At 33.8% G+C, this 25,758-nt stretch overlaps 1 protein-coding gene across 3 annotated transcripts; it reads left to right on the top strand.

Annotated features, from left to right (window-relative positions):
* The first annotated feature begins 463 nt into the window (after window positions 1–463).
* LOC134851817 (uncharacterized) lies at window positions 464–19,275 on the top strand. 3 transcript variants are annotated; one of them, XM_063868069.1, is made up of 3 exons: window positions 464–575; window positions 17,655–17,978; window positions 18,315–19,275. In XM_063868069.1, exons 2-3 carry the CDS (start codon window positions 17,658–17,660, stop codon window positions 19,152–19,154), a joined length of 1,161 nt encoding a protein of 386 aa, XP_063724139.1. In that variant the 5' UTR covers window positions 464–575; window positions 17,655–17,657; the 3' UTR covers window positions 19,155–19,275. The 3 variants fall into 3 exon arrangements, with proteins under 3 accessions (XP_063724139.1, XP_063724138.1, XP_063724140.1); XM_063868068.1 differs by lacking the exon at window positions 464–575 and adding an exon at window positions 998–1,112; XM_063868070.1 differs by lacking the exon at window positions 464–575 and adding an exon at window positions 14,489–14,598.
* The last annotated feature ends 6,483 nt before the right edge of the window (window positions 19,276–25,758 follow it).

Here is a 25,758-nt window from a genome sequence, read left to right as displayed (position 1 = left end):
AGGTAGTTTTATTTCCCACACATGTGACGAGAGATGTATGGTGAACGTTGTGAATGGTAACGCTTTAAAGGGACGAATTAGAACATTTTCGATTTGGTACCATCGCTAATTGCCTCACACTATTTTAAAAATCAAATGACTACTTTTGTATCTATCAACACTCCTATTGGATCAACTAATTAGTTTCAGCTCAATTCAGAAAAATATTTGAGTCGAATTTTTTGCTCATAATTCGCAATTATTAAAAAATCTAGAAAAATAGCTTCGAAAATTTATCTGAAGTCTGCCAAAACGGGAAAATTTAGCTAGCATAATTTTCCAAAAAAATGTTTGCCAGTTTTTTGAAAACAAAATTGTACAAAACTGTTACAGTTTTATAGTGTCCCTTTTTCTCTAGGCCTATATTTTTGTACCAGATACTTTTGAAGATTTAATACTTTTTCCGATTCTTCTATGTAGTGTCTCTGCTTTTTTTTGCAGTAAAAATTATAATGTATCGGTCAATTTCAATGAAGCTGATAACAATTGACTCTTAACGTTAAAAGTCAAAACTAGGGTTTTAAAGTTTGTGGAGGGTTAGTTAACGCAATTTTACGCGCTACATCATTTAAAAAATGAGTAATTTGCAATTTGGACATACTTTTTCGTAGCAGGAGCAACATAGTTTTTTCAATGGAACGAGTTGCAAGATTCTCAAAATTTCAGATATTTTTTTCAAGTAGGTTTTTTTCTTGAAAATTTTGTACTGATATCCTTGATTGATTGCACAGCTTTGAAACTTTGAGGAAATGGGCGATTATTGAAAAAATGCTTGCATACATGACAAATTGTACGCAACTCAAATTAGAATGGCCGACTTTTTCACGTGTTTTGACAATGAAGTGTTAATTGTTTTCAGAAAAAAGTCAATCACCTCTTTGTTTTTTCTTTTGTCTTGAAATTCTAATTTTCATCTTGAATGGTTCTATTGAATTTTTCATTTTCTTTTTCTGCTTAGCAGCAAATTGCCTCTTTTGGCATTTTTTGTTTTGAGAATTTTCGTTTCTCGAAATATATCTGCGTTTTAGTTGCCCTCAAGGCTCGTATTTCAGGAACACCGGGTTGCCAAAAAGGTTTGCCAATTAATTCTATGATTTATGACAGAAATTAAAATAATTGTATAAAAGTATCATGTTTTTCAATTTTTCCTTAAAGCAGTTTTTTTTCTGCTTTTCTTGATGAAATAGCACTAGAATTTTTAGATAACCGATTTGGATTTTTTGTATCCACAACAGCACACATGGTTCAAACGAAAAAATTGTAAATCACGCAACAAGGATATCATAGACCAACCTATTTGGCGATTTGCCATAAATACTAACTACAATTGTCTGACATAGAAGCCTAAAAAATAATAAAGTATTTTTTATATATGACCTCAGGGGCGGACCCCTTTGAACTATTTTCAGATATCCAATTTTGACTGACGGACCCTAAAATTTTTCTAAAGGTGCCTTGGGCGCCAATATATACTTATTTTAAGGGGGGAGCGCGTGCCGAAAAAACGCGATTTTTTGGTAAAATTTTTGCAAAAAGTGCCCAAAAACGGCTTTTTTGATAGTTTTTTTTTCAAAATTTTGCCTGCAGCGCAGAGAATTTGGCCAAAACAGCGTCTTTTTACTGCTTTAGGAGAGCTCCGAAAATCAATTTGGTCGACCTAAAAAAAAGGTCGACAAAATTTTGAAAATTTTTTGAAAATCCGTTTTCCTTTTTTTCTGACTTTCGAAAAAAGTGAGGAATATATATGCTTAGGATGGTTTTTTTTATTCAGACATGTTTCAAAAAGAACTATTTGCTGAGTAGGGTGACCAATCTCTGGTCTTCGTGGAGGCAAGGGGGCGCACGCAATGGTATTAGCCTGGTTAAAATGCTCTCTCTGAGTAAAGCCAGTAAACAGCTCTGTGACAATCTAATTAAACAGCCTGGTTGATATTTTGATGGTAAAAGACTAACACGTTGCTCTGAGTTGAATTGAGCCAAGCTAATTGATTGTAATATTTCCAAATACCACTGATTTTTAAATCTTGTGTTTGATGTTATCAACCAAAGTTTCTTTTGCCAAAAACAATTCGAAACCAGTTAATGTTTAGTCGGATCAATCAGGAAGTAGTCTTTTTTCTGATATATAGCCGTCGCTGGGCTACCTTCAGGGGCGGATTTGGGGGGGGGGGAGGTGCGGACGCCTTTTCTTTAGGGATTCGACTCCCTGCCAATTGATAGGGTCCCCTTCGAACTATTTTGAGATATCCATTTTTGGCTTTTTTTTTCAAAATTTTGCGTGCGGCGCAGAAAGTTTGGCCAAACCAGGGTCTTTTTAGTATACTTTGAAGCTCGAAAAAACAATTTGATCGGCCTACTAAAAAAAGGTAGACAAAATTTTCACAAAATCCGCCCGCTCTTCGAGAAAATCCTAGATCCGCCCCTGACTACCTTATTGACAAAAAGTGCAAGTTTGGTGTGCATATTTAATTTTTTGTTTCTCATAGAAATGATGTTGCATCCGAAAAGGCAAATTGAAATTGGACAACTTTTTTTTTAATATCATGTATGAAAAGGTATGCTTCGCTTTTTTTCCAGAGTTCTAATTACAGACTTTAATTTTGAACTTTGTGTTTTGTCAATGTTGCTTGATCATAGTCACAAGATATTCTAGTTTTCTTCATTAAAAAAGTCAAACTTTTCATCGGCAGACAGTTTTTTAGGCTCAAATTGACGCAAAAACGCAACATGAAAGCCCTTCAATACGCCGAACGAGCAGTTCAACTCGGGAAGTTAAGAAAAACTTTATGGATGTTTAGAATTCTAACACAATTATGGTATTCAATTTCACCGGATACTCGGACCAAACTTTCTTGCATGCTTCGATTACGCTTTGCTTATACTAATTATGAATATAGAAAGAAACGGGATATTTACAAAGTCGTGGCATCATTTTAATTAAATTATAGAATTTTAAGGGAAAATGTTTCCTTAATTAATTAATCATTTCCCAAGTTAAAATAATATTAAGGGCGAACTGTACTCCGCTCAACAAAATGCTGTTCGAGAAACGATGAGTCGAAACTTTGATAAAACATCGTTATCGATTTATAGATCGGGTAAGTTTTTGCCACCTTAGCAGCTAGTTGACATTCAGTGTTCTATTTTTTTTGAAGACGAATGTTTTTTTTCAATTGCGAAAATCTAATGCACTACATCTTGTGACTTCTCTCTCAAATTTTGGAGAAACAAGACTGAAAAAACTTTCCAAATACTCTCTCAGGCAAGGCTTGTGCTGACTTAATAAAAAGGAATTTGGAACATGGAAGAAAATGGCAACTTAGGCTATCGATAATGTTAAGTCACAATGAGACTCTATTTGAAGTTGAATGGGTGTAACTCGGGTATGCCGAGGGACAAAAAACTTCCAATTCGTTATTCTTCTCCCCCGTTTACTAAAATATCAGAAAAAAAAACAAAAAAACATTTGACAGAAAATTTTATTTTTCTAAGGATACTTTAGTCGAATAGAAAGTTCTAAGGTAGGTTTCCTGTAGTCAAAAAATTATTACAAAAAAAAAATTAAATGCAAACAATTCAGAGACAGAAGCGGATCCATTTTTTTCCAAAAAATATCGAAAATATGTCCACCTTTGTTAGGATTGTTTCTAATTTTTTTCCGAGCTCTACTAAATTAATAAAAAGAACCTGCCCTGACAAAATTTTTTGAGCTGAAATTGTTTGGTCAAGTGTGCGAAATTTAGTTTTTAGGGCTTTTGATGTACGGTATTGAGTCAGCGCAGATTTTTTTAACACACTTTCGACGCCGTCAAATTGTTTTTCGCCCTCAATTTTTTTACCTGTTTGCGTTTTCAAAAAACTCTTAAGACTGTTCGCGTGAAAGCAGCCATCAAATATATCAGTAAAGTAAAAAAGGCATTTTCATATCATTTAGAGTGCAGCGAGAATAGTAGAAAACCAACATGCACGGTAAAACAATGTGACTGATCGACCAAGCGGCAAAATATTACTCATATTGAGAAAAAACTATGAAATCTTTGACTAGTTTTTGAATATTTTCTAAAGCAAAAATTGAATGAATTTTCAAAAGCAAATAAAAAAAAACAGATATAAGATATTGTTTTATTTTTACCATGCAACCCCACACTTTGAAACCCCCTCCCCCCGCTTGTAATGAAAGTACAAAATAACGTAATTGTAAGACTAAACAGACTGCCTCAATTCTTTTTGGAACATTGTCTGAAACAGATTAAATCTACGCTTTGATTTTAATAGGACGAGCTGTATTGCTGTTTAATTATCATAAATTGTCAACAATGGCGATTTCCAAACGCCCAAAACTCTGCTAAAATTATTGCAGGGATAATGTTTTTTTAATTGCTTGCTCAGAGCATAGATAACTTTCAGATGATAAAAAGCTACCGTTAAAAGAAAAAAGATGGTAAAAATTTGAGCGGCGTATGTGAACAATCTCTCCCTGGATATACCAAGTGAACAACCTCCTTCCTAAACTTAAATGGCAAATTCAAGCAATAAGGACTGCATGTACTAGGCTTAAGCCTGATTAGCTAAAAACTATTACTTTTAACCAAAAAACGTTCTCTTTCCTAGCAAATTAAACCTCAACGAGCAGAGTTATTTGTGACACTCCCAAAGGGTTATGTATCAATAACAAAATTGTCTGAAATATTATATATAGAAAGAAAAAGCAAAATTTTCAACGCAATAAGATTGCTCGTATCAGTACAAAGACTTGCATTTTCTCGACTGCCGTGCCTGTCTTTGAAGCAACTTCTGACTAATCCACCAAAATTGAAACTCACATTGCGGTATAAATATCATGTTATGTCTAGAAGACGTTTATTTTTTTTACAGAAACTGGAAGCCTACAGTTTCGTTGGATAAATTAAAATTGCTGCAACAAACTGCTTAGGATGAGCCCCCGCACCGAGCGCCCATGGATTCTCATCGTTTATAATGGATCCCCGAGACAAAAATAATCTATTATAATCCATTACGGATGTAAAATTCAGACCACGAAATTGATTATATTGCCATTTTATTCGATTATTTTTGAAAAAAAAATCCATTATAATTCATTATAATCGATTTTAATCCAATATTGGTGTCACAGAAATCGATTATTTTGTCAATAAAATCCATTATAATCCCTTTTTGTTCGCTAATTTGGCAATTCTATTTTTAGTTCTATTTATGTCTGGAAGAAAAAAAGCAAGTTTAAAGATGTAAAATTACAAAATTTTCCTAAAACAAGCATATATAAAAGATAAAAAATGTTAAATGTTGGTTTTAATGGATCATAACTCAATTAAATTTTGTGGAGGAAAACTCAAAAAAAAATCAATTACAATCGCTTATAATTGATTATAAAGGATTTTATTGCTTCGAAAATTAGTATCATTATAATCGATTTTTAACGGATTATAATCGATTATATTGTAACTTTATAGACACTGTCTATATAATGACAATGTGATCAATTAGGATCCATGGGAGCTCGGTGCGGGGCCACGATCACTATTCTATGTCAAAAGAATAAGCTAAAAATATCGAATAATGCAAACATATTAAACCTTAAGAAGCTCGAATAAATATCGAATACTTTGGGCAATGCGACTCAACCCAGAGCTGAACACAGTACGTGTTCACGAAAAAATGACAGCTAATGATGCAACATTTATTTAAACTCTTTATTCAGATTAATAAGTTATAAATCATAAGTTACTGAACTCAATTTAGTGTATAATTGGTCTAAAAACAAATTGTTATGATTATATTCATGAATTTTTAGTTTTTGTAATATTTGATGATGTCCGACAGTATTTAGCTATAAATTAATATTGTGACCGGTGTTCAACATTGCATAAAATCACCTTTTCAAAAAAATGATTTTTCAAAGCTTAATCACTGTTTTAATTGACAGGTTGGCACTTCAACATGACAGTGACTACCTGTCACAAGTCATACATCACATCTACAAAATGCAAATCAGAGATGTTCAAACTCTACAAACCGACAAACGACAGAACAAATTTGGGCTCATTTTACCAAACGACTGAACGATTTTGGTGCATACCTCCATTTTGCTATCTCAATTCACAGCATGACCAAAAAACCATTCACACCATAAAGCGAGCGAACTTTTACATACTTCACGTGGACCAAGAATTTGTCTTGGTTTATTCATGTCAAATTTGCTAAGGAGCAATTGGGAAAGCAGACGATATGGCTTTTGTTTTGTCACGTGTTCCAAAGCCAGACTTAAAGAAGGTCAACAACATTGAGGCGAAACTACTTCAGCAGCACAGAGGAATAATGATGATGGACGCGTATGTGTCAGCATGTGATGATGAAAATTTGATAAATAGTGTAAACAAAATTACTACTGTGTTCGAGCCAGACCTCAAGTGAACTGCATTTTGTCAGGGTTGATATTTTGTCAAGGTCGTAGTATTTATTTCTATCACAAACAACTCTAGATGCTTTTTGCTTTAAATTGACGTCAGGTAATGTGGCAACCATTGTACTTTCATTGTCGCGATTCTTGATATTAATTTGCAGATAACCTCGCATATGCGTTCTGGTGTCTCAAAAAGAAACTTGAATAGGGAGAAACTATTTTATTGTTTCCTTCAACCGATGTTTTGTACCAAAAAATAGGAAAAGACAATGCTATTATTGAACGTTTTGCAAGTTTCCCGGGTTGACCTCCATACACCGAAAATGCTTATCATACAATTCCATACATCAAGTGTGTGGGAAAATGCTTGTCATACAATTTTCATACAATTTCTAAAAATGGTTGAAAACTGGTATAAACTCGTTTCTGTGGCTGTTTGATTCTAATAAAACAGTCTGGTGATAAAAACTGAGGTTTTCGTTTTTTTGAAAAAAATGCTTATTATACAATTCCCATATATGGAAAGTGTATGACTGGCATTTTTTTTGATGGCGACACCAAGTAATTTTGAAAATTTGGCCCAAAAATTTTATTGTTTTTTTTTCAACCGCAAATCGAATTTCGTACGCAAACCAACATTTTTCGAAAAAAATTTTTGCATGCAAAATTGAATATTTTCTGTGCATAACGTAGTCCAGGATACGATAAAATTGGCTTTTATTTTCTTTTCACTTATATATTTTTTTCAAAAACGCGGAAAATTCCTATTTCTTCTGTATGGGGTGTTAATGTATGCCTTCGAATGTCTGATAATTTGAAAATTCAAAAATTTAAAATAATCATCATTAAAAATTCCTCCAAAAAATAAATGTTTGTTACTTTTGTTATATCAATTATAAAAGACAGCCACATTCAGGTCGTTTTCTATGCATTGTCAATGCAAGACCGGCCAACCTTTGGTGTTTTGAGTAACCAAGGTCTTTGTCACTTATGTTCGGTTGCAACTACAACCGAAAATTTTTCAGAAACTAAATTTAGAAAGAAAAAATCAAAATTTTTGGTTTATGGAAAAACACACTATCATACAATTTTCATATATGGAAAAATGTTTATCATAGAGTTTTCATACAATTTTCTGTACGTATGGAATTGTATGAAATTGTATGACAAGAAGTTTCTCATATATGGAAATTATATGATAAGAAGTTTTGTTCAACCCGGGTTAAATTGTATTGAATCAAACTCCAAATGTAAAGATAAAAGACAAAAATTGACTAAATCGACCTTCAAATAATTTCAAATAGTTTCTATGTCACTTTTTAATAGATTATCACAAATCAATGTTCATTAAAAATAAACAATACGCATAATTTGAATTTATTAATTTCTGCTTCATAGGTGAAACTGCTGCTAGTTAGGTTCATATTTTCTCGCTGAATTTGATTCCATATGGATATTATCAAGCAAAAAAATATATTGGATTAAATGAGTGATAAATTTTAAAAAAAGGGTTATCGGTAAGTTCTTTGCGTCTTCTCACAGGCGATTCTCTGGTAAATGACTTTTTTGTAATCTGCAAGAAATTTTAGACTTGCTATATCTTTAAGTTTAAAAACGAAGCCGTTGTATTAATTTTTAACTAAAAAAGATTCGCTCACGTTCACTAGCGTTTAGCTTCAAACGCAATTTTTAAAAAGACTTTTGAACTCGACGGTTTTTTTTGCGACAAATATTCAACACGTCGAAATTAATTGTGTCAATTTTTTTGTTTCTTCACTTATTCAAGTCATAAAAACTATAAAAAATATATAGAACAAAGTTTTTTTGTTCATGTTTAAAATTACAATCTGAAATTTTCAATTCAAAACGTTTTTGAGCCATCCAAATGCAAAACGTCAATGCAAAACGTTTTTGAACACACAATAGGCTTCTACCAATTGAAGAAAGGATGTCTTGTGCGTAATAGTTGTTCCTTTTTCAACATAGCTGCCAGAATTTATTCAATATAATACTAATCGAAATATTTCGGCTAAAATCATAAACGTTTTTTTTTATTCTCCAATAGGAAAAATTTTGATAGAAATTGTAGAAAATCAAAAAGTTAAATTCAATTATATGTAATCAGAAAATCCAACTGTTTTGTAATTTCGGTTAAAAGGTTGGCTATCTAATTCTTTTTGTATGGAGACCAAGCCCCCATATATCAAATTTAAAAGTCGTATTATGAAAACTTTTCTTCGAACTAGAAATAGAAATTTATATGTTCTATATAGCATACAAAACTTTAACATTAATTTATCTTAAAATAACTTATTTGAGAATGAACCTTACCTTGGTAAGCACTTAAAGAAGTATTGTTTTGATTATACTCAAAAAATTGTAGCACAAATAGTCATAAGTTTTTGGAGATCTCGTAAAATCTTTTTGTATTCTTTTAACACGTTCAAAAACATTTGTCGCAGATCTTCAAGTTCAAATTATTATACCAATTTTGTGGTATTGGTGGATTAATTTTATTTAAAAAAAACAGCTCGCAAACAATAAAAATATTGAGCAAGTTTTAAAAAATCTTTTTCTAGTTTCTGATTCCAGCTTTGATTGTTTTTCTCGCACGCAATTTTTGATGCAGATAAAACAAAGCAATATAAATAAGAATGAACTTATTCTTTTACATCAGAGCGAACACAGAATCCTTTTTTATTTTTAATGTGATTTGAGGTTGAGCGATTTTACGTCAGTTGTCGAGGAAAACTTTTGTGAAAAATTGTTGTCAAAATACGATTGTGAAAAACTGTTTCGAAAATTTAGTGATTTTTAAAAGTCACCACAACAATTGAGAGATGTCGTAAAACATTGTAAAATAGTTTTATTCTGCGTAGTTTTAGACAAAAATTTTAATTTTGTAAGCTTTTTGCGGTCTTAAATTTTTGACACAAAAAAACTAGAGGCGTAAAATCAATAAGTTATTATGTCGCGTGAACACACAATAATTTTTCTTACTTTTTTGTAATTTAAATCTGAATTACCACACAAAATGAACATTTTGGTTCAGTTCTTTATTTCATTTTTGTAATTAGCAGCAAAATTAGAAAACTTATGTATCAAGTAACCCGTGTCTGTACAAAACAGTCCCATACAAAACAGTCCAATACAAAACAGTCCGGAAAAGTATGAAAATGAACGAAAAAACAGTCCAATACAAAACAGTCCGAAAAACAGTCCCAATTAATAATTGTTTTAACAAGCCGGCAGGCCGATAATTGTCCTTTGTTCGACAAGCATAATAAACAAAATAAAGACCACCGCAGTCGCGCCAACGTGTTGCGAGCTTGCCAACAGAGGGTAGGACTTAATACGAAGTTTACAGCCGGTTATCGCCGAGAAGCGCGCGCGCCCATCGCCGACCTTAAATCAGACTGTTTTGTATTGGACTGTTTTTTCCTCCACTACATGATTTTTGCGACTATTTTGTATTGGATTGTTTTGTATGGAACTGTTTTGTATGCACCATGTAACCATATTAATTAAAAGTTTTGTATTTACTTGCTAATTTTGCTTTGTCAAACAGTATAAAAATCATAAAAACTAAGACTTAGTAAAAAGTACTTTTCATCAAATTGAAACGAATAATTGCCCAGGTAACAATTCGTTTCCGTAATTTTTGATGAGCAAGTTTATCAACTTAATTTTTACAGAAAAAGTTCAAATTTCGCTCAATTTTATCTTCTTAGTCTGATCCATCAAGAATTTCGTAGAACTTCATGTTCGGACTGCACTAACAGATATCTGCTGCTTTGCTGTTTAAAATTTTTATACGATAAACATCGTGGAGATAAGACATGATAGAGGCCAGCAAGTACAACTTATCGATCAAAAATGGGTGAAAAGGGCTCTGGCAATTTTATCAGATGCTGATAGTTTCTCAAAACTGAAGTGACGTCAAACTTGCTGAAGATCTTTAGAAAATGCATGACGAGCATAACTCGCTATCAATTGCCACATAACTGCTCTTATCAACGCATAACCGACTTTATGTTTTATATAATAATTTTTAGCATAAAATTTGGCATAAGAAAACTTTGGCACAAAAAACTTTGAACTGAGGAAAAAGAAAAACGACAGATATTAAAATAATTGTATAAAAGTATCATGTTTTTTCAATTTTTCCTTAAAACAGTTTTGTTTCTGCTTTTCTTGATGAAATAGCACTAGAATTTTTAGATAACCGATTTGGATTTTTTGTATCCACAACAGCACACATGGTTCAAACGGAAAAATTGTAAATCACGCAACAAGGATATCATAGACAAACCTATTTGGCGATTTGCCATAAATACTAACTACAATTGTCTGACATAGAAGCCCAAAAAATAATAAAGTATTTTTTATATATGACCTCAGGGGCGGACCCCTTTGAACTATTTTCAGATATCCAATTTTGACTGACGGACCCTAAAATTTTTCTAAAGGTGCCTTGGGCGCCAATATATACTTATTTTAAGGGGGGAGCGCGTGCCCAAAAAAACGCGATTTTTTGGTAAAATTATTGCAAAAAGTGCCCAAAAACGGCTTTTTTGATATGTTTTTTTTTTCAAAAATTTGCCTACAGCGCAGAGAATTTGGCCAAAACAGCGTCTTTTTACTGCTTTAGGAGAGCTCCGAAAATCAATTTGGTCGACCTAAAAAAAAGGTCAACTAAATTTTGAAAATTTTTTGAAAATCCGCCCCCCTTCCCCCCCTCGAGAAAATCCTAGATCCGCTGCAGTATGACATTCTAATATGGCTTTCTATAATCTTCTATTTCTATAACCCGAAAAACCAAGAAAATCCAATTTTTGATATAAAACACTAACATAATGTTTTCCTTTTTTTCTGACTTTCGAAAAAAGTGAGGAATATATATGCTTGAGATGGTTTTTTTATTCAGACATATTTCAAAAAGAACTATTTGCTGAGTAGGGTGACCAATCTCTGGTCTTCGTGGAGGCAAGGAGGCGCACGCAATGGTATTAGCTTTGGTTAAAATGCTCTCTCTGAGTAAAGCCAGTAAACAGCTCTGTGACAATCTATTTAAACAGCCTGGTTGATACTTTGATGGTAAAAGATTAACGCGTTGCTCTGAGTTGAATTGAGCCAAGCTAATTGATTGTAATATTTCCACATACCACTGAATTTTAAATCTAATGTTTGATATTATCACCCAAAGATTCTTTTGCCAAAAACAATTCGAAACCAGTTAATGTTTAGTCGGATCAATCAGGAAGTAGTCTTGTTTCTAATATATTGCCGTCGCTGGGCTACCTTCAGGGGCGGATTTGGGGGGGGGGGGGGGGAGGGGCGAGTTGCAGACGCCTTTTTTTCAGGGATTCGACTCCCTGCCAATCCATAGGGTCCCCTTCGAACTATTTTGAGATATCCATTTTTATCTGTTTTTTTTTTTCAAAATTTTGCGTGCGGCGCAGTAAGTTTGGCCAAACCAGGGTCTTTTTAGTATACTTTGGAGCTCGGAAAAACAATTTGGTCGGCCTACTAAAAAAAGGTAGACAAAATTTTCACAAAATCCGCCCGCTCCTCGAGAAAATCCTAGATCCGCCCCTGACTACCTTATTGGCAAAAAGTGCAAATTTGGTGTGCATATTTAATTTTTTGTTTCTCATAGAACTGATTTTGCATCCGAAAAGGCAAATTGAAATTGGACATTTTTTTTATATCATGTATGAAAAGGCATGCTTCGCTTTTTTCCAGAGTTCTAATCACAGACTTTAATTTTGAACTTTGTGTTTTGTCAATGTTGCTTGATCATAGTCACAAGATATTCTAGTTTTCTTCATTAAAAAAGTCGAATTTTTCATCGGCAGACAGTTTTTTAGGCTCAAATTGACGCAAAAAACGCAACATGAAAGCCCTTCAACACGCATGGTATTGAAATGTACTACAAGCATTTTTGGAACGAGCAGTTCAACTCGGGACGTTAAGAAAAATTTTATGGATGTTTAGAGTTCTAACACAATTATGGTATTCAATTTCACCTGGTAATCGGACCAAACTTTCTTGTATGCTTCGATTACGCTTTGCTGATACTAGTTATTAATATTGTAAGAAACAGTATATTTACAAAATCGTGGCATCATTTTAATTAAATTATAGAATTTTAAGGGAAAATGTTTCCTTAATTCAATAATCGTTTCCCAAGTAAAAATATTGTTTAGTGCGAACTGTACTCCGCTCAACAAAATGCTGTTCGAGAAACGATGAGTCGAAACTTTGATAAAACATCGTTATCGAGTTATAGATCGGGTAAGTTTTTGCCACCTTAGCAGCTAGTTGAAATTTAGCGTACTATTTTTTTTGAAGACGAATGTTTTTTTTTAATTGCGAAAAACTAATGCACTACATCTTGTGACTTCTCTCTCAAATTTTGGAGAAAAAAGACTGAAAAAATTTTCCATATACTCTCTCAGGCAAGTCTTGTGCTGACTTAATAAAAAGGAATTTGGAACATGGAAGAAAATGGCAACTTAGGCTATCGATAATGTTAAGTCACAATGAGACTCTATTTGAAGTTGAATGGGTGTAACTCGGGTATGCCGAGGGACAAAAAACTTCCAATTCGTTATTCTTCTCCCCCGTTTACTAAAATATCAGAAAAAAAACAAAAAAACTTTTGACAGAAAATTTTATTTTTCTAAGGATACTTCAGTCGAATAGAAAGTTCTAAGGTAGGTTTCCTGTAGTCAAAAAATTATTCCAAAAAAAAATTTAATTGAACTTCATGTTTGAAGTGCAATACCATTTATCTGCTAGTTTGCTGCTCAATTGGCAAAAGAAATACTTTCCACCTCATTCAAACGATAAACAACCTGGAGCTAAACTTTCGTAGTGGTTAGCAAGTAGAACAGCAAAGTTTATTGAAAAAGACATTAGCAAGTTAATCAGATCCCGATACTTTCGAAAAACTGAAGGAACGTCAGATTTCCTGAATGTTTTTATAAAATTTATGATGAGCTTACTCATAATCAATTGCAGCAAAATTGTTTGTATCAATGTGCATCGCAAACGTTCCGACTGATAATTCACGTTTTGAAAGTATTTTTGGTCAAAACTTTTGATACGAGGCCTAAACAAGACTGCTCGTATCAAGGCGAAGCCCTGAAATTTCCGACTGTCTTTTCAGGTCTATGGAGCAATAAAAACATGAAAGAATTAAATATAATAAAATAAAACAAATATTTAAAAAAATTGAGGTTTTTTGTGAAAATCATCCCCCTTCCCCCACACGCCATAAAAAGTGATAGATTTCGCTCCGAGTACTAAATAAATTATGGCAAATAAGCTCCTTTCAATTAATTTGGAACGATTTCTCAGACGGATTAAACCTCTGCTTAAGCGTTAATAGCGCGCAATATGTCGCCCGTTAATTGTCCCAAAATGGCCAAAATGACAATATTTAAAGCCCCATAACTTAACAAAAAACAATCCCAGGTAAATATGTTTTCAAATTTAGACTCAGGACAACAATACATTTTGAAGGACATTAAAAAAAAATTCCGTCAAAAATGGCTAGTTAAAAAGTCGAACTTTGTCTGACGAAAAAAACCACCCGAGCAAAAATATTCTGTTACTTTCGTTAGGAAAGACGGAAAATACGAAAAATAAAAAAATGGAAAATTATCTTACTGTAATTTTATCTTTTTGTACGCACAACACAAAATATAAAACCATAAGGGATCCGAATGTCGCTGCATTGTAAGGGTCAATTAGAACCCACATTGATTTGGTTTTTTTTCGCAATTGTTCTACTTCAAAATATTTGTTTTTCAAAATCAATTTTCGAAAGTGTAATTGTGTAAGAGTCTCTCAGCGGGTCCTATTAAATCCGTTTTTTTTTCTTCAGTTTTTTCAGACTGCCTTTTATTTTTACATCAGAGGCCTTATATTTTTTGAAGCTTTCACATAATTTTTGTTGAGTAATTAGCCGTTAAAATTTAGATGTTTTGCGTAGTTTCTTTGAAGCTGAAAAAATGACCACTTTAATTGAAAATTCAGTCAACAACCTAAAAAACCTGGCTTTGAAATTTGCTGAGATATTTGTTATGACAATTTTATAGCGGTACAGGGTCATTCAACAATTTAGCTGAGTAATTTAAATTTTGTGAATTTTTTTAGAAGCGACGTATTTCTGTTAGAACAAAACTGTTTGAGTTTTTCAGATATCAGTATAGGATTTTAAAAAATAAAAGAGAATGCCATACATGTTTGATTATCTTTTCATCGACAACTTTTGCAAAAATACTTCTACTAATTACACCATTTTTGGAGGGCAAAAACTGGCTTTTAATAGAAAAAAATCGTTGAATTTGGGGTTATTGGTGAGTTATTTTAAAACAAAAATCGCCTCTTCAATCTGCACAAATCCAAAAAAAAACATACCAAACAATCAAATGTGACAAAAAGCATGGAACTCATTTTTAGGATTGCTGATCTGCTCTTGTGTTTTGGCCTGAAATTTCTGCTTGATTTCAAAAAATTGCAGGCGTTCACCGCTTTTCTGTTTTTAAAACTGCATTTCAAGGTTTTCCTTTTTGATGGTTTCTTTGATCTCATAATTTTTCTTTGCGGTTTTTTGAAAAGCATTCTCTGGTATGTTTATTTAGATTTTCGACCAATACTATCGGAATAGTTATTCTGTCAATTTTCGACATCTCAACTCATCTTTAGTGATGGATTTGCAAAAACTAACGCGCGATATAACGTGGTCTTATAATGAGCGTAAGTGGCAGTTTAATTTGCTCCAAATGGGTTCGAAACCTGCCTTTAGTCCATTTAAAACAATGAAAGACGCTTAACGCACCCTTTGTGTTACATATCGTCTGGGGGGATAAACTCACAAATTAAAAAAAAAATCTTTTTTTTTTCGTTTATTTCGTCAATTATTCAGCAATAAACAAGTATTTGACTTTAAAGTGCAATAAAAAACTCAGACCCTTATTATGTCACACAATCAGTCTGGTTATTGGATTGTTTTTGAAACAAATGGCGGAATATTTGTGCTAGGGGTGGTTTTTTCTGCAGACAAACATCGACTTTTTAACTAGCAATTTTTGATGGTTTTTTTATTATGATTCGAAACATATTGTTGTGTTGAAATCAAATTAACATAGAGGCGAGGCGAAGTTTTGCACCATCTGCAGTTAAACATATATTAAACACTTTTGCCAATAAAAACATGAAATTCAAAAAAAAGTGGAGAACGTTGAAAAAACTAGTTCTAGCAAAAATTTTATTTTCGTCTCGATAGACGTTAATTTTAGGCTATCAGCGTATAGAGTTGAGACTTTAATTAGCAATGAAACAAGAAATAACAAAGCTGACAAGCTTTGAGCAGACACTTGCACTTTAAACTACAATGGAAGTTATCTGCAGCACAAGAAAAGAAAAATCAGTGATGTGGCGACTAAGCAGACAATTTTTGAGCAGACAGCTCTTGCGCTGAAAAAAGTGATTTAAAACAATTTAAAACATTTCAAGTCCACCTCCCTCAACCTACCTACAATAAACAACACTTGCGCTTGCAATGAGAGTTGCTTACAAGACAAACAACATTTGTGATGTGGCAACTAAGCCGACAAAATTTTAGCAGATTAATGGAAGTTCAATGAGTCATTTCTTACTGAAAATTTTTTTTCAGTTGCATACATACCTTAAGGTACAAAATAGACGGCGTTAAAAGTTTTAAAAAAATTGCTCCATAGACTTTAAAAGGCAGTCAGAACATTCACGGCTTTGCCCCGAGACCAGGAGTTTCCGTAAAGTTTTTCTGTGTGCATCAGTTATTCTGGACTGGCGCTCTGTCAAAATCTTAGAAAGGAAAGACAACATTGAGCAATAAGGTTTTTTTTCTGTAGACAAGTTGTATAAAAAATAATGTTTTTGATCATTTTTGGACTATTTAGACTACCCTTTTATTATAAAAGAAATAGGTCTTGTCGACGAAGTTCGTTCTCGTTAAATATGGGAAGAAGTGGCTGTGAGTTTAAATACCGCTGGAGCCTTCGGAAAAGTTTGTCAACCCAAATTAAGAGGGAGGATGTGGTTATCTTGGCAATCTACTGGGCAGCTACAAATTTATTTTAGCCTCAAATCTTTATTTTTTCTCGATACCTCAGTTTTGGAAGAGACTTCAAGTTGTAAATTTTTAAAACGCCATGAGCAAAATTTAAGAGTCAAAAACACCGTAAAATCTAATTAGAAAAACACTCAAAATTGATTTTGAACTTTTTTGTTTTTGGTTAAGAAAACAATCAGTAGTATCTCCAAAACGGAAATCAAGTATTTTTTAGAAGACACTTCATCGAAATTGAAGTCTTCGCGAAAACAGTTACTCTCAGCTAAACTTAAACATGTAGTTTCCTTTATTTGTGACAGTGCATGAAAATCCATTTTTTGCCGACCGACCCTAAAATTTTTCTAAAGGTGCCTTTGGCGCCAATATATACTAACTTTGAGGGGGAGCGCGCGCCAAAAAAACGCGATTTTTTTTGTCAAAATTTTTCAAAAAGTGCCTAAAAACGGCTTTTTTGACCTGTTTTTTCAAAAATTTACCTGCGGCGCAGAAAATTTGGCAAAAACAGGGACCTTTTAGTGCTTTACAAGAGCTCAGAAAATCAATTTGGTCGACCTAAAAAAAAAAAAAGGTCGTCAAAATTTTCGAAATTTTTTTGAAAATCCGCCCCTCCCCTCAAAAAAATCCTAGATCCGCCCCTGGTGCATGACATAATTCAATTAAATGTAGTTTATCCAATTTTTATTCAACTCGTCAAATGAAGTATTTCACAATAGTTGCCTGAACATCATCGTTGTTAATTAATCCAGTGACGTTGTTCTTGGATCAATTTTCTTTTATTTTTCAACAGACATTTATGTTTTTACAGTGTTTTGCTTTACAGCAGCTGTTCAACTGTATATAATCAACTGCATATACGCATACTTTAAATAACTTCAGCCTTTATGAAGATTTGCCGACTTTCTTTGAGGTCGAATCCTTATTGAAAAGGGTGAAAACTTTTTTGGACAAGAAAAATCAAGATAAGACTTACTCCAAAGATTGCTATTCGCATAACTTTTCATGCTATAAGGCGTTCTTTTAAGTTTCGAAATAGAAGCCTAATTTCAAACTTTTGCTTTTTTGTTATAGAAAATGAACGTCTCAGAAGCAGAAACTGCTGAAATGGTTGACTACAACTTGGACATTCAACACTATTTTCAGAAAAGTACAATGGAAAAGTTTGACTGGGATGGCGTTGCTTATTACCTCTACATAGCAGTTTTTGTCCTGGCACTTCTTGGAATCGGTCTGAATTGTCTCTGCTTCAGAACTTGTTTGTTTCTGACCAGGGCGAATTCTACCGCTTCGATTCTGATGCGATATTTGGCTGCTTGGGACTCGGTGGCGCTTATGCACAATCTATTGGATCACGGGTTGAATCGACTTCTGGGGACCGGCTGGATTTGCAAAAGTGTTTGTGAATTTTTAAGTCTCTCATTTTGTTTTCATTTAACACTATTTTCATCATATTTCCTGATCGATCCGTGAGAGTGAAGCAATTTTTTGGAGAAATAACTGAAGACACGTCGTCACAAACGGGAGGAATTTGAACGGTTTTCCAGGAATACACGAATTTTTTTTTTCAAATTAAAAAGGCCAACAAATTGTTTCCGTATGATTAATTAGATTGTAAAAAACCAATCAATATTGATTTTAAATGTGCAGCAACTTCTATGTCGAAGCTCATGTTACGCTTCAATTTTAATGCTTGAATTTTTATGGGTTTACAAAGGTCAACTTATTTTTTAGGCAATCATTTTCAAGATGTTTGCAGCATCCTACCTGACAATTCAGCTGACAACAATCTATCACATACTTGCGCTAGCTCTAGATCGCGTTGTCGCAATCAAAATTCCGATTTGGCACCGAAACATTCTGGCTGCAAACTCACTCAAAACCGTCCGGATCACGACAATCACTATTTTCATCTTCTGTTTTCTCTGCTCGGCGCCAAGATTCTTCTTCTTCGTGAAGCATCCCGACGGTGCATGCGGCGTCTCGGAAAGCCGAATGAACTCGGCTATTTTGAAGTATCTTGTCGGCTTCTCGACGTTTGGGTCAATTCTTCTAACTCCGCATGTTTTTTACATAATTGCGAATACTATCTTCGTGAGATTGTTAAAACGACGACAAAAAACAAAGGAAATAGCCGCATCGGCGACGACAACAACGACAATAACCGGTACAACGAAAACGAATGCGGTGTTCTCGCGGAACGTGACCGAAGCTGACATGACTAAGAACGATAACAACAACCGAAAACAACAAAATCATCGAAGTTACGTAATAATGTTGTTCATGCTTACGTTTGGCTGTTCTGTGGCGGCAGGAGCTGCAGGTGCCATCAACATCCTAACTTTCGCAATCGGAGAGAAAACGGAAGCTGAAATGCTAAGTTTCGACATTGGTCGAACTGGCTTCGCAAGATTCGCTTGGAGCTTGGTTGATATCTTGGGAGTTCTGAAGAATTCGATGAATTTCATATTCTACATGCTGAGTGGCGACGAGTTTCGTAAGGCATTCAGAAAGGCTCTGGGCTTAGGCGGCCAAGAAAGTAACTCGTCAAAAATCACTTCAGGAAAGAAGTGAAAGTTGAAATGAGTTAAATTTACAGCAGCGGATTTTAGTATGCGGGAAAATTTCTTATAGAGAAAGTCGACTCATTCGCTACTAAAATCATATAGCGTTTGCTTCTGTTATGAGCCGCAGTCATAGCCGGTTGATTGGTCCAAGAATTTTGTTGAATTTTTAAATGGTGAATTGACAGAAACAGATATTACATGAGGCAAAGAGAGCGAAGCATACGCCAGTTTTTTTTCTCCAAAAATTCAGAAAAAATGCTCCAATTTTTGGCCTACACATTTCTCTGCAAATTTGGTTCACCGCAAGTTACCAACTTTAAGATCCGCCACTGTTCGCATTATCGATGAATCTCTAATCAAATCACAGTATTTTTAAGCATGAAAAAATCACAAGTGGATCGTTTAGTTTTCATATATCGAGCAGCATTGATAGATAAAATATCAAAGAACATGGTCGAAACGGCACTAATTAAACTATCTAGCTCTTGCATTTTATCAGCGCATATCAAAGTGAAGAGTTTTTTGCTTGGCTATTTTCGCGCTTGTTTTGAAATACTTGTGATAATTTTTTTCACAAAGATATGTAACTAAAATAGCCGCTGGAAAAAGAGTGGGACTAAGATCAGTATTATACTAAGGAGTTGCACGACACGAACCTATCTGTCCTAAAATCAATCGCGTGACGAACAGGCGATGTACTAAATCAGAAACGGATCTACTTAACAATCGCTTAAGAATTGCCACCCATATTAATATAATCAGTCAATTAACACTGAGCTTTCTATTGATAATTATAATTTTGCTGCATTCTGATTGGTCGAAAATGCGTTATTTTAATCTACTTAACAATTGCACCCCCCCCCCCTCTCTTAAAAGGGTGGCAATTGTTAAGTAGATCCTCAGAAACTATTTTTATGGGAGATCCTTCTGCCTCCATCTCACTCTACTATTGCAATGAAAATCAAAGCAGTCCATACCACGCAAAAATAGATGATGGTTGAGCACTTCATTAGAGCCCTCAGCTTAGAAGCAAAAAAGTCAAATCTCATGGTAGTTTATGTATTACAGCGGCTATATATAGCTTGTCGCTGGGTAAAATTATGACATCTCCGCTTAATCTAAAATCAGGTGGCTCGAAATAAAACACTGTGCTTCTCGTTGCTTGAGGTTGAAGCAAGATTTGTGCACTCAAGTTATACCTCACACGGAAATGGAACAGCGGTAATTTTTTTAAATACGCTTTTTGTTCCGAATGTCGATACGAAAGTAACGGAATATTTGTGCCCGGGGTGGGTTTTTTTTTCTTCTGACAAATTTCGACTTTTTAACTAGCCATTTTTGACGGAACTTTTTTATATCATTCGAAAGGTATTGTTGTCCTGAGCTCAAATTTGAAAAGATATTTCACCTGTGATCATTTTTCGCAAAGTTATGGGGTTTAAAGATTGCCATTTTGGCCAATTTGGGACAATTACGCGCGATATATTTCGCGCTATTAACGCGTAAGCGGAGAGTTAATCCGTCTTAGAAATTGTTCAAATTGATTGAAAGAAGCTTGTTTGCCATAATTAATTTGTTACAAGGAGCTGAATCTATCCTTTTCTACTTTATATGGCGTGTGGGGGGATGATTTTCATAAAAAATTCAACTTTTAGAAGAAAAAAAATTTCATTTTGTTTTATTACATTTAACTTTTTAATGTTATTACTGCTCCATAAACAATAAAAGGCAGTCGAAACATTCAGGGCTTCGCCCTGATACGAGCAGCCTTGTTTTATTTTGTTTCAAACTAGGAATGTTGACGTATAGGTTTCATCGCAGATCAAAAATTGAGCAGATGCACGAGTTTTCAAATATTGCGAGATTGAAGTCAGGCATTGAAAAAATCCTGACACCAATTTTAACAAATTGAAAAATAAATCAAAAAAATTTATTGTATATCTCTACGAATTATACAGCTGCACTGCGCTTTTCATTAATGTAACAAGACTGCTCGTATCAGGGCGAAGCCCTGAATGTTCCGACTGCCTCTTAAGGTTTATGGAGCAGCAGTAAAAACATAAAAAATTTAAATGAAATAAAAAAAAATGAAATTTTTTTTTCTAAAATTTTGAAATTTTCTATGAAAATCATCCCCCCACACGCCATGTAAAGTACAAAAAAAGAGATTTCGTTCCTTGTAACAAATCAATTATGGCAAATAAGCTTCGTCCAACCAATTTGGAACAATTTATAAGACGGATTAATTCTCCGCTTACGCGTTAATAGCGCGAATTATATCGCGCGTTAATTGTCCCAAATTGGTCAAAATGGCCATCTTGAAACCCTCATAACTTTACGAAAAATGATCACAGGTGAAATATCTTTTCAAATTTAAGCTCAGGACAACAATACCTTTTGAGTGATATAAAAAAAATTCCGTCAAAAATGGCTAGTTAAAAAGTCGAAATTTGTCTGAAGAAAAAAAAACCCACCCCGAGCACAAATATTCCGTTACTTTCGTATCGAAAGTCGGAACAATAATGCAATAACTCGCGAAAATTTCATTTTCTGTTAATAAAGACTTCAGTTTTGTGCAAACGTCTTTTAGCTGATAGATGCGAGAAAAACCGGTCGGTATTATATATTTGCCTGCCTGGGCAATTAGAACAACAAATGTTTCAATTGCTTAGCACTTACAGTTTCTAAGAGCCAGTGCCTTAAAAAAGTGTGATTCCAGAATTTTCAAAAGAAGTTCACATGACTCGAATTTACAAAAAAGGAGATACAAGAGAGGCAACTAACTACATACCAAATTCGTTGTTAAAAACTTGTTCTAAATATATTTAGCGACTTCTACTTCAACGAAATCTTGCCTATAAAGAAAAGAATGATTTAGATAGCGGATCTTGTTAATTATTTCCCCCCTATTGCAATAGGAGGAAATAGTTAACAAGGTACTAAATTTGTATACGCTTAGCTGTTCAATTCTTTCTTTACAGGGAGGAGGTTCGGTACAAGGTATCATAGGGGGGAATAGTCAACAAGACCTTATTTAGCTACTCTCAAATTGACTACAGAGAAAGTAAGTATTAGATTATAGCTGTCATCATAGAAATAAATTTGGTTTTTCAAGCTAATAATTATGCTCTAGCTGTTTTTATTAACAAGGCTAGAGCCTTTAATTTTTGTCTCACAAATTTTTTTTACTTATTAAATTAGATTCATATGAATTTCCCACTCACGCTCGTAATATGTTTTGCAAACTTTCAATCGCACCTAAATTACAGAGTAAAAATATCAATCCAAAAATTTTCTGGGCTATTTTAGAACCTGGGGTATATCAAGGTACAGTGCTCGGTCCGATATTTTATATATTTTATGCCAACGTTTTTAAGAGTGAACTGGTAAAGTGTTTTCAACCTGATCAATTTAAGTTGATGCATTTCTGGGGAAAAAGGTTTGAATATTTTGATGATACAGGTTACTCTGATGATGAGGTTACCTCGAGCATAAGCTCATGATTAATGCAGACAGAACAGATCTGATCAGATTTGTTAGATTTCAGAATCACGTAATTCTTTATTTTTTGAAAGTAAAGAATTGAAAACACAAAAAATGTGCAAGGCATCTGAGCAATATATTGAACAAAAAAGGAGTTTTGAGACAGGGGTGAATTTAGAGGGAGGGAAGTGGACGCATTCCCCACCCCTGCCTCCCTTCAGGGGTTCGACACCCTGCCGATCCATGTGGACCCCCTTTGTACTATTTTGAGATATTCATTTTTGGCTGACGGACAGTAAACTTTTTTTACAGGCGCCTTTGGTGCCAATGTAAACTATTTTTGAGGGGGGAGTACGCGCCGAAAAAACGCAATTTCTGGGTCAAAATTTTCCAAATTCCTCAAAAAAAAATTTGGCCAAAATTTTGAAAATCCGCCCCTCTCCCATGAGAAAATCCTAGTGCAGCCCCTGTTTTGAGGCTTAGTAGCTAGCAGATTTAGGTCAAAATACGTCTTAGGCATGAAATGTTTTTTAAATGAAAATCTCGGTTTTGTTTCGGCTTGGATATAGGGGTTTAGATTTCAGTAGTATAAAAAAGAAGAAGGTCAATCGTTTGAATATTCAAACAAACTAGTGTCTAAAACTTTTTTCATGAAAAATTTTTGAAAGATGTCATAATCTACTTGAAAAAACACCGTACTTCCTGCAGAAGTAACGACAACACAACTTTGTACGCTGAAACTTTTCTTTTGCTCACAAAAAAAAGAAATCCTTTGATTAGACAAAACAAGAAAAACGGATGAAAACATTAGAAAATGGTGATTAATAGAACAAAATAACTGTGATTCATATTCTTTGTCGTCAAAGAAGATAGAAACGAAGACAAACAGATCTACCAAATATGAGGAAAATTTGTTGAAAATTAAGTACAGTGACAGATGACCCGCGTTATTCCGTAGTATGAAAAACTTGATACCACTTGAACCAGCTCACCACGCAGAAAATCAAAGTGTTTCTGTAGATAGAACCCGAATACAGAAGTAATCGTTTTGTCATACAATAAACTCCATGCCTTAAGATCATCAATCAATCAAGAAATCAATCAACCAATCAATCGATCCATCAATCAATTTATCAATCAATCAACCAATCAATCAATCCATCAATCAATATATCAATCAATCAACCAATCAATCAATCAATCAATCGACCAATCAATTAATCAATCAATCAATCAATCAATCAATCAATTACAACTAACCTTCCACATTGTTTTATCATTATATGTTTCTGTTGAGACTCAAGATAATCAAACCTTGCTAAAAACTTGGTCTAAATGATGACAAAATGAACCGCTTCCGGCATTTTAAAAAAACCTGGAAAATTTTCCTTTTTAAAGGTGTTCATGATCATACAAATTTTGTTGTAATGTAACATGTTGAACAATTTTATTTAGCAGACAAAACTAAAGCAAGTATTGGTTTGTAAATTAAGCAAAACCCTTACCAAGAGCAAATGATAAAAGCAAACTTCTATGAAATTATCAAAGTTTCTTTTCAACTTCTTTCCGCTTTTTATCATCTGCATTATATTTTAGATCGTAGTGAATTCTTGCTGGGACAAACAGCTTTTAAATTTTTTTATTCAAATGAAACAATCGTAGCAAGAAATTGTATTGTTGAGTGTGAAATTTTTTATTCAACTGAGATGTTCCTTGCCAAGCAGAACAGTCAAATGTTAGATAAGCACCGTAAAAAAGCAGTTACAAACTCGGCAATGTCTGAACAGACACCCGTTGAGCTGAAAATAATTTCCCAAAAAAACTGAAACTCGAAAAAAGGTTTTTCAATTCCCTCACTTAAATTACACACACTTACACACTTTTCTTACACACACGAGAAAACGATTATATTTGCTCAAAAGACGCCGTATGAGGCCATTAAGCCGATTCATTATAAGTTAAAATCATTGAAGGCAATTGAAAAAAAAGAAAAGTTTCAACAAGTCAGAGTTCGAAAGCTTTTAATTAATGTAAGATACTTTTTAAAGATAACAGTTATTGAAAACGCAGACATGAATAAATTTAGTTCGTCGTTGACTTAAGTACAAAAGTTCAGATTGGAAAATCAACCAAAATTGGAGCATTTGTGACCAAAAGTTATTCACGGGAAAGAAGTGTATAAAAGTTTGCAACACCCTTGGTTACCGCAAGATCCATTCTTTAGAGTGGCTGGCTCTGATTTGTTCTCGGTCTATGTATTTTTTTCTTAGTTCTAAGTAAAAGTCGTCTAAAACATCCTTGAAAACGAATGTCCCACGATTCGCCCTACACAAATTTAGTAGCACATTTCGCTCCTAAAAATGTCACACATTTCGTACTCGCTCGGTTCGCCCCGAACTTATTACACAGTTAATTAACCGCCGCTTTCTGAGTTTACAATTCGTTTTTCTCTGGTTTTTTCTTCTCTGTTCAGAGATTGCTCGTCGTATGGGATGGGAATTAAAGTAATTTTTTTGCCTCATTTTGCTGGATTTCTAATTGTTAAAAAATGCTAGTCATAAAATTTTCATATATGAAAAGTTTCTAAATTTTCAATTTCCATATATGAAAAAATGCTAGTCATACACTTTCCATATATGAAAAAATGCTAGTCATACAATTTCCATATATGAAAAAAATACTAATCATAGACCTTTCATGCAATTTTCTGTACGTATGGAATTGCATGGAAAGTGTATGACTAGCATTTTTCCATATATGGAAATTGTATGACTAGTATTTTTGGTCATCCCGGGAAATGTGCCAATAATTTCATGAGGGTCGAAATATGTGAGGGGCAAAATGTGTGAATACTCTTGATAACTGACATTTTGGAGAGTAAAAACTTGAATTTGCGCTCGATATTGTCCACTTTATTAAGTATACTGATTTTTTTGATGCCTTACATCAAAAAAACACGAATTTAGCCACAAAAGCATGCAGAAAAGTATGATAGCGGAACACTTGCAAGTTGGGCGGGAGTGTAAGCGAGCCAAGAACCCAACTTCTTGTTCATGAAGATATGATCATCTACACTTATCTTCATCTACATGGTATGATTCAATGAACAAATCTATCAGAAAATTGCT

Source organism: Symsagittifera roscoffensis, chromosome 7 (assembly GCF_963678635.1).
Source record: "Symsagittifera roscoffensis chromosome 7, txSymRosc1.1, whole genome shotgun sequence".
In the NCBI taxonomy this organism is placed as follows: domain Eukaryota; kingdom Metazoa; phylum Xenacoelomorpha; order Acoela; family Convolutidae; genus Symsagittifera; species Symsagittifera roscoffensis.
This window is presented reverse-complemented; position numbering and strand designations above follow the sequence as displayed.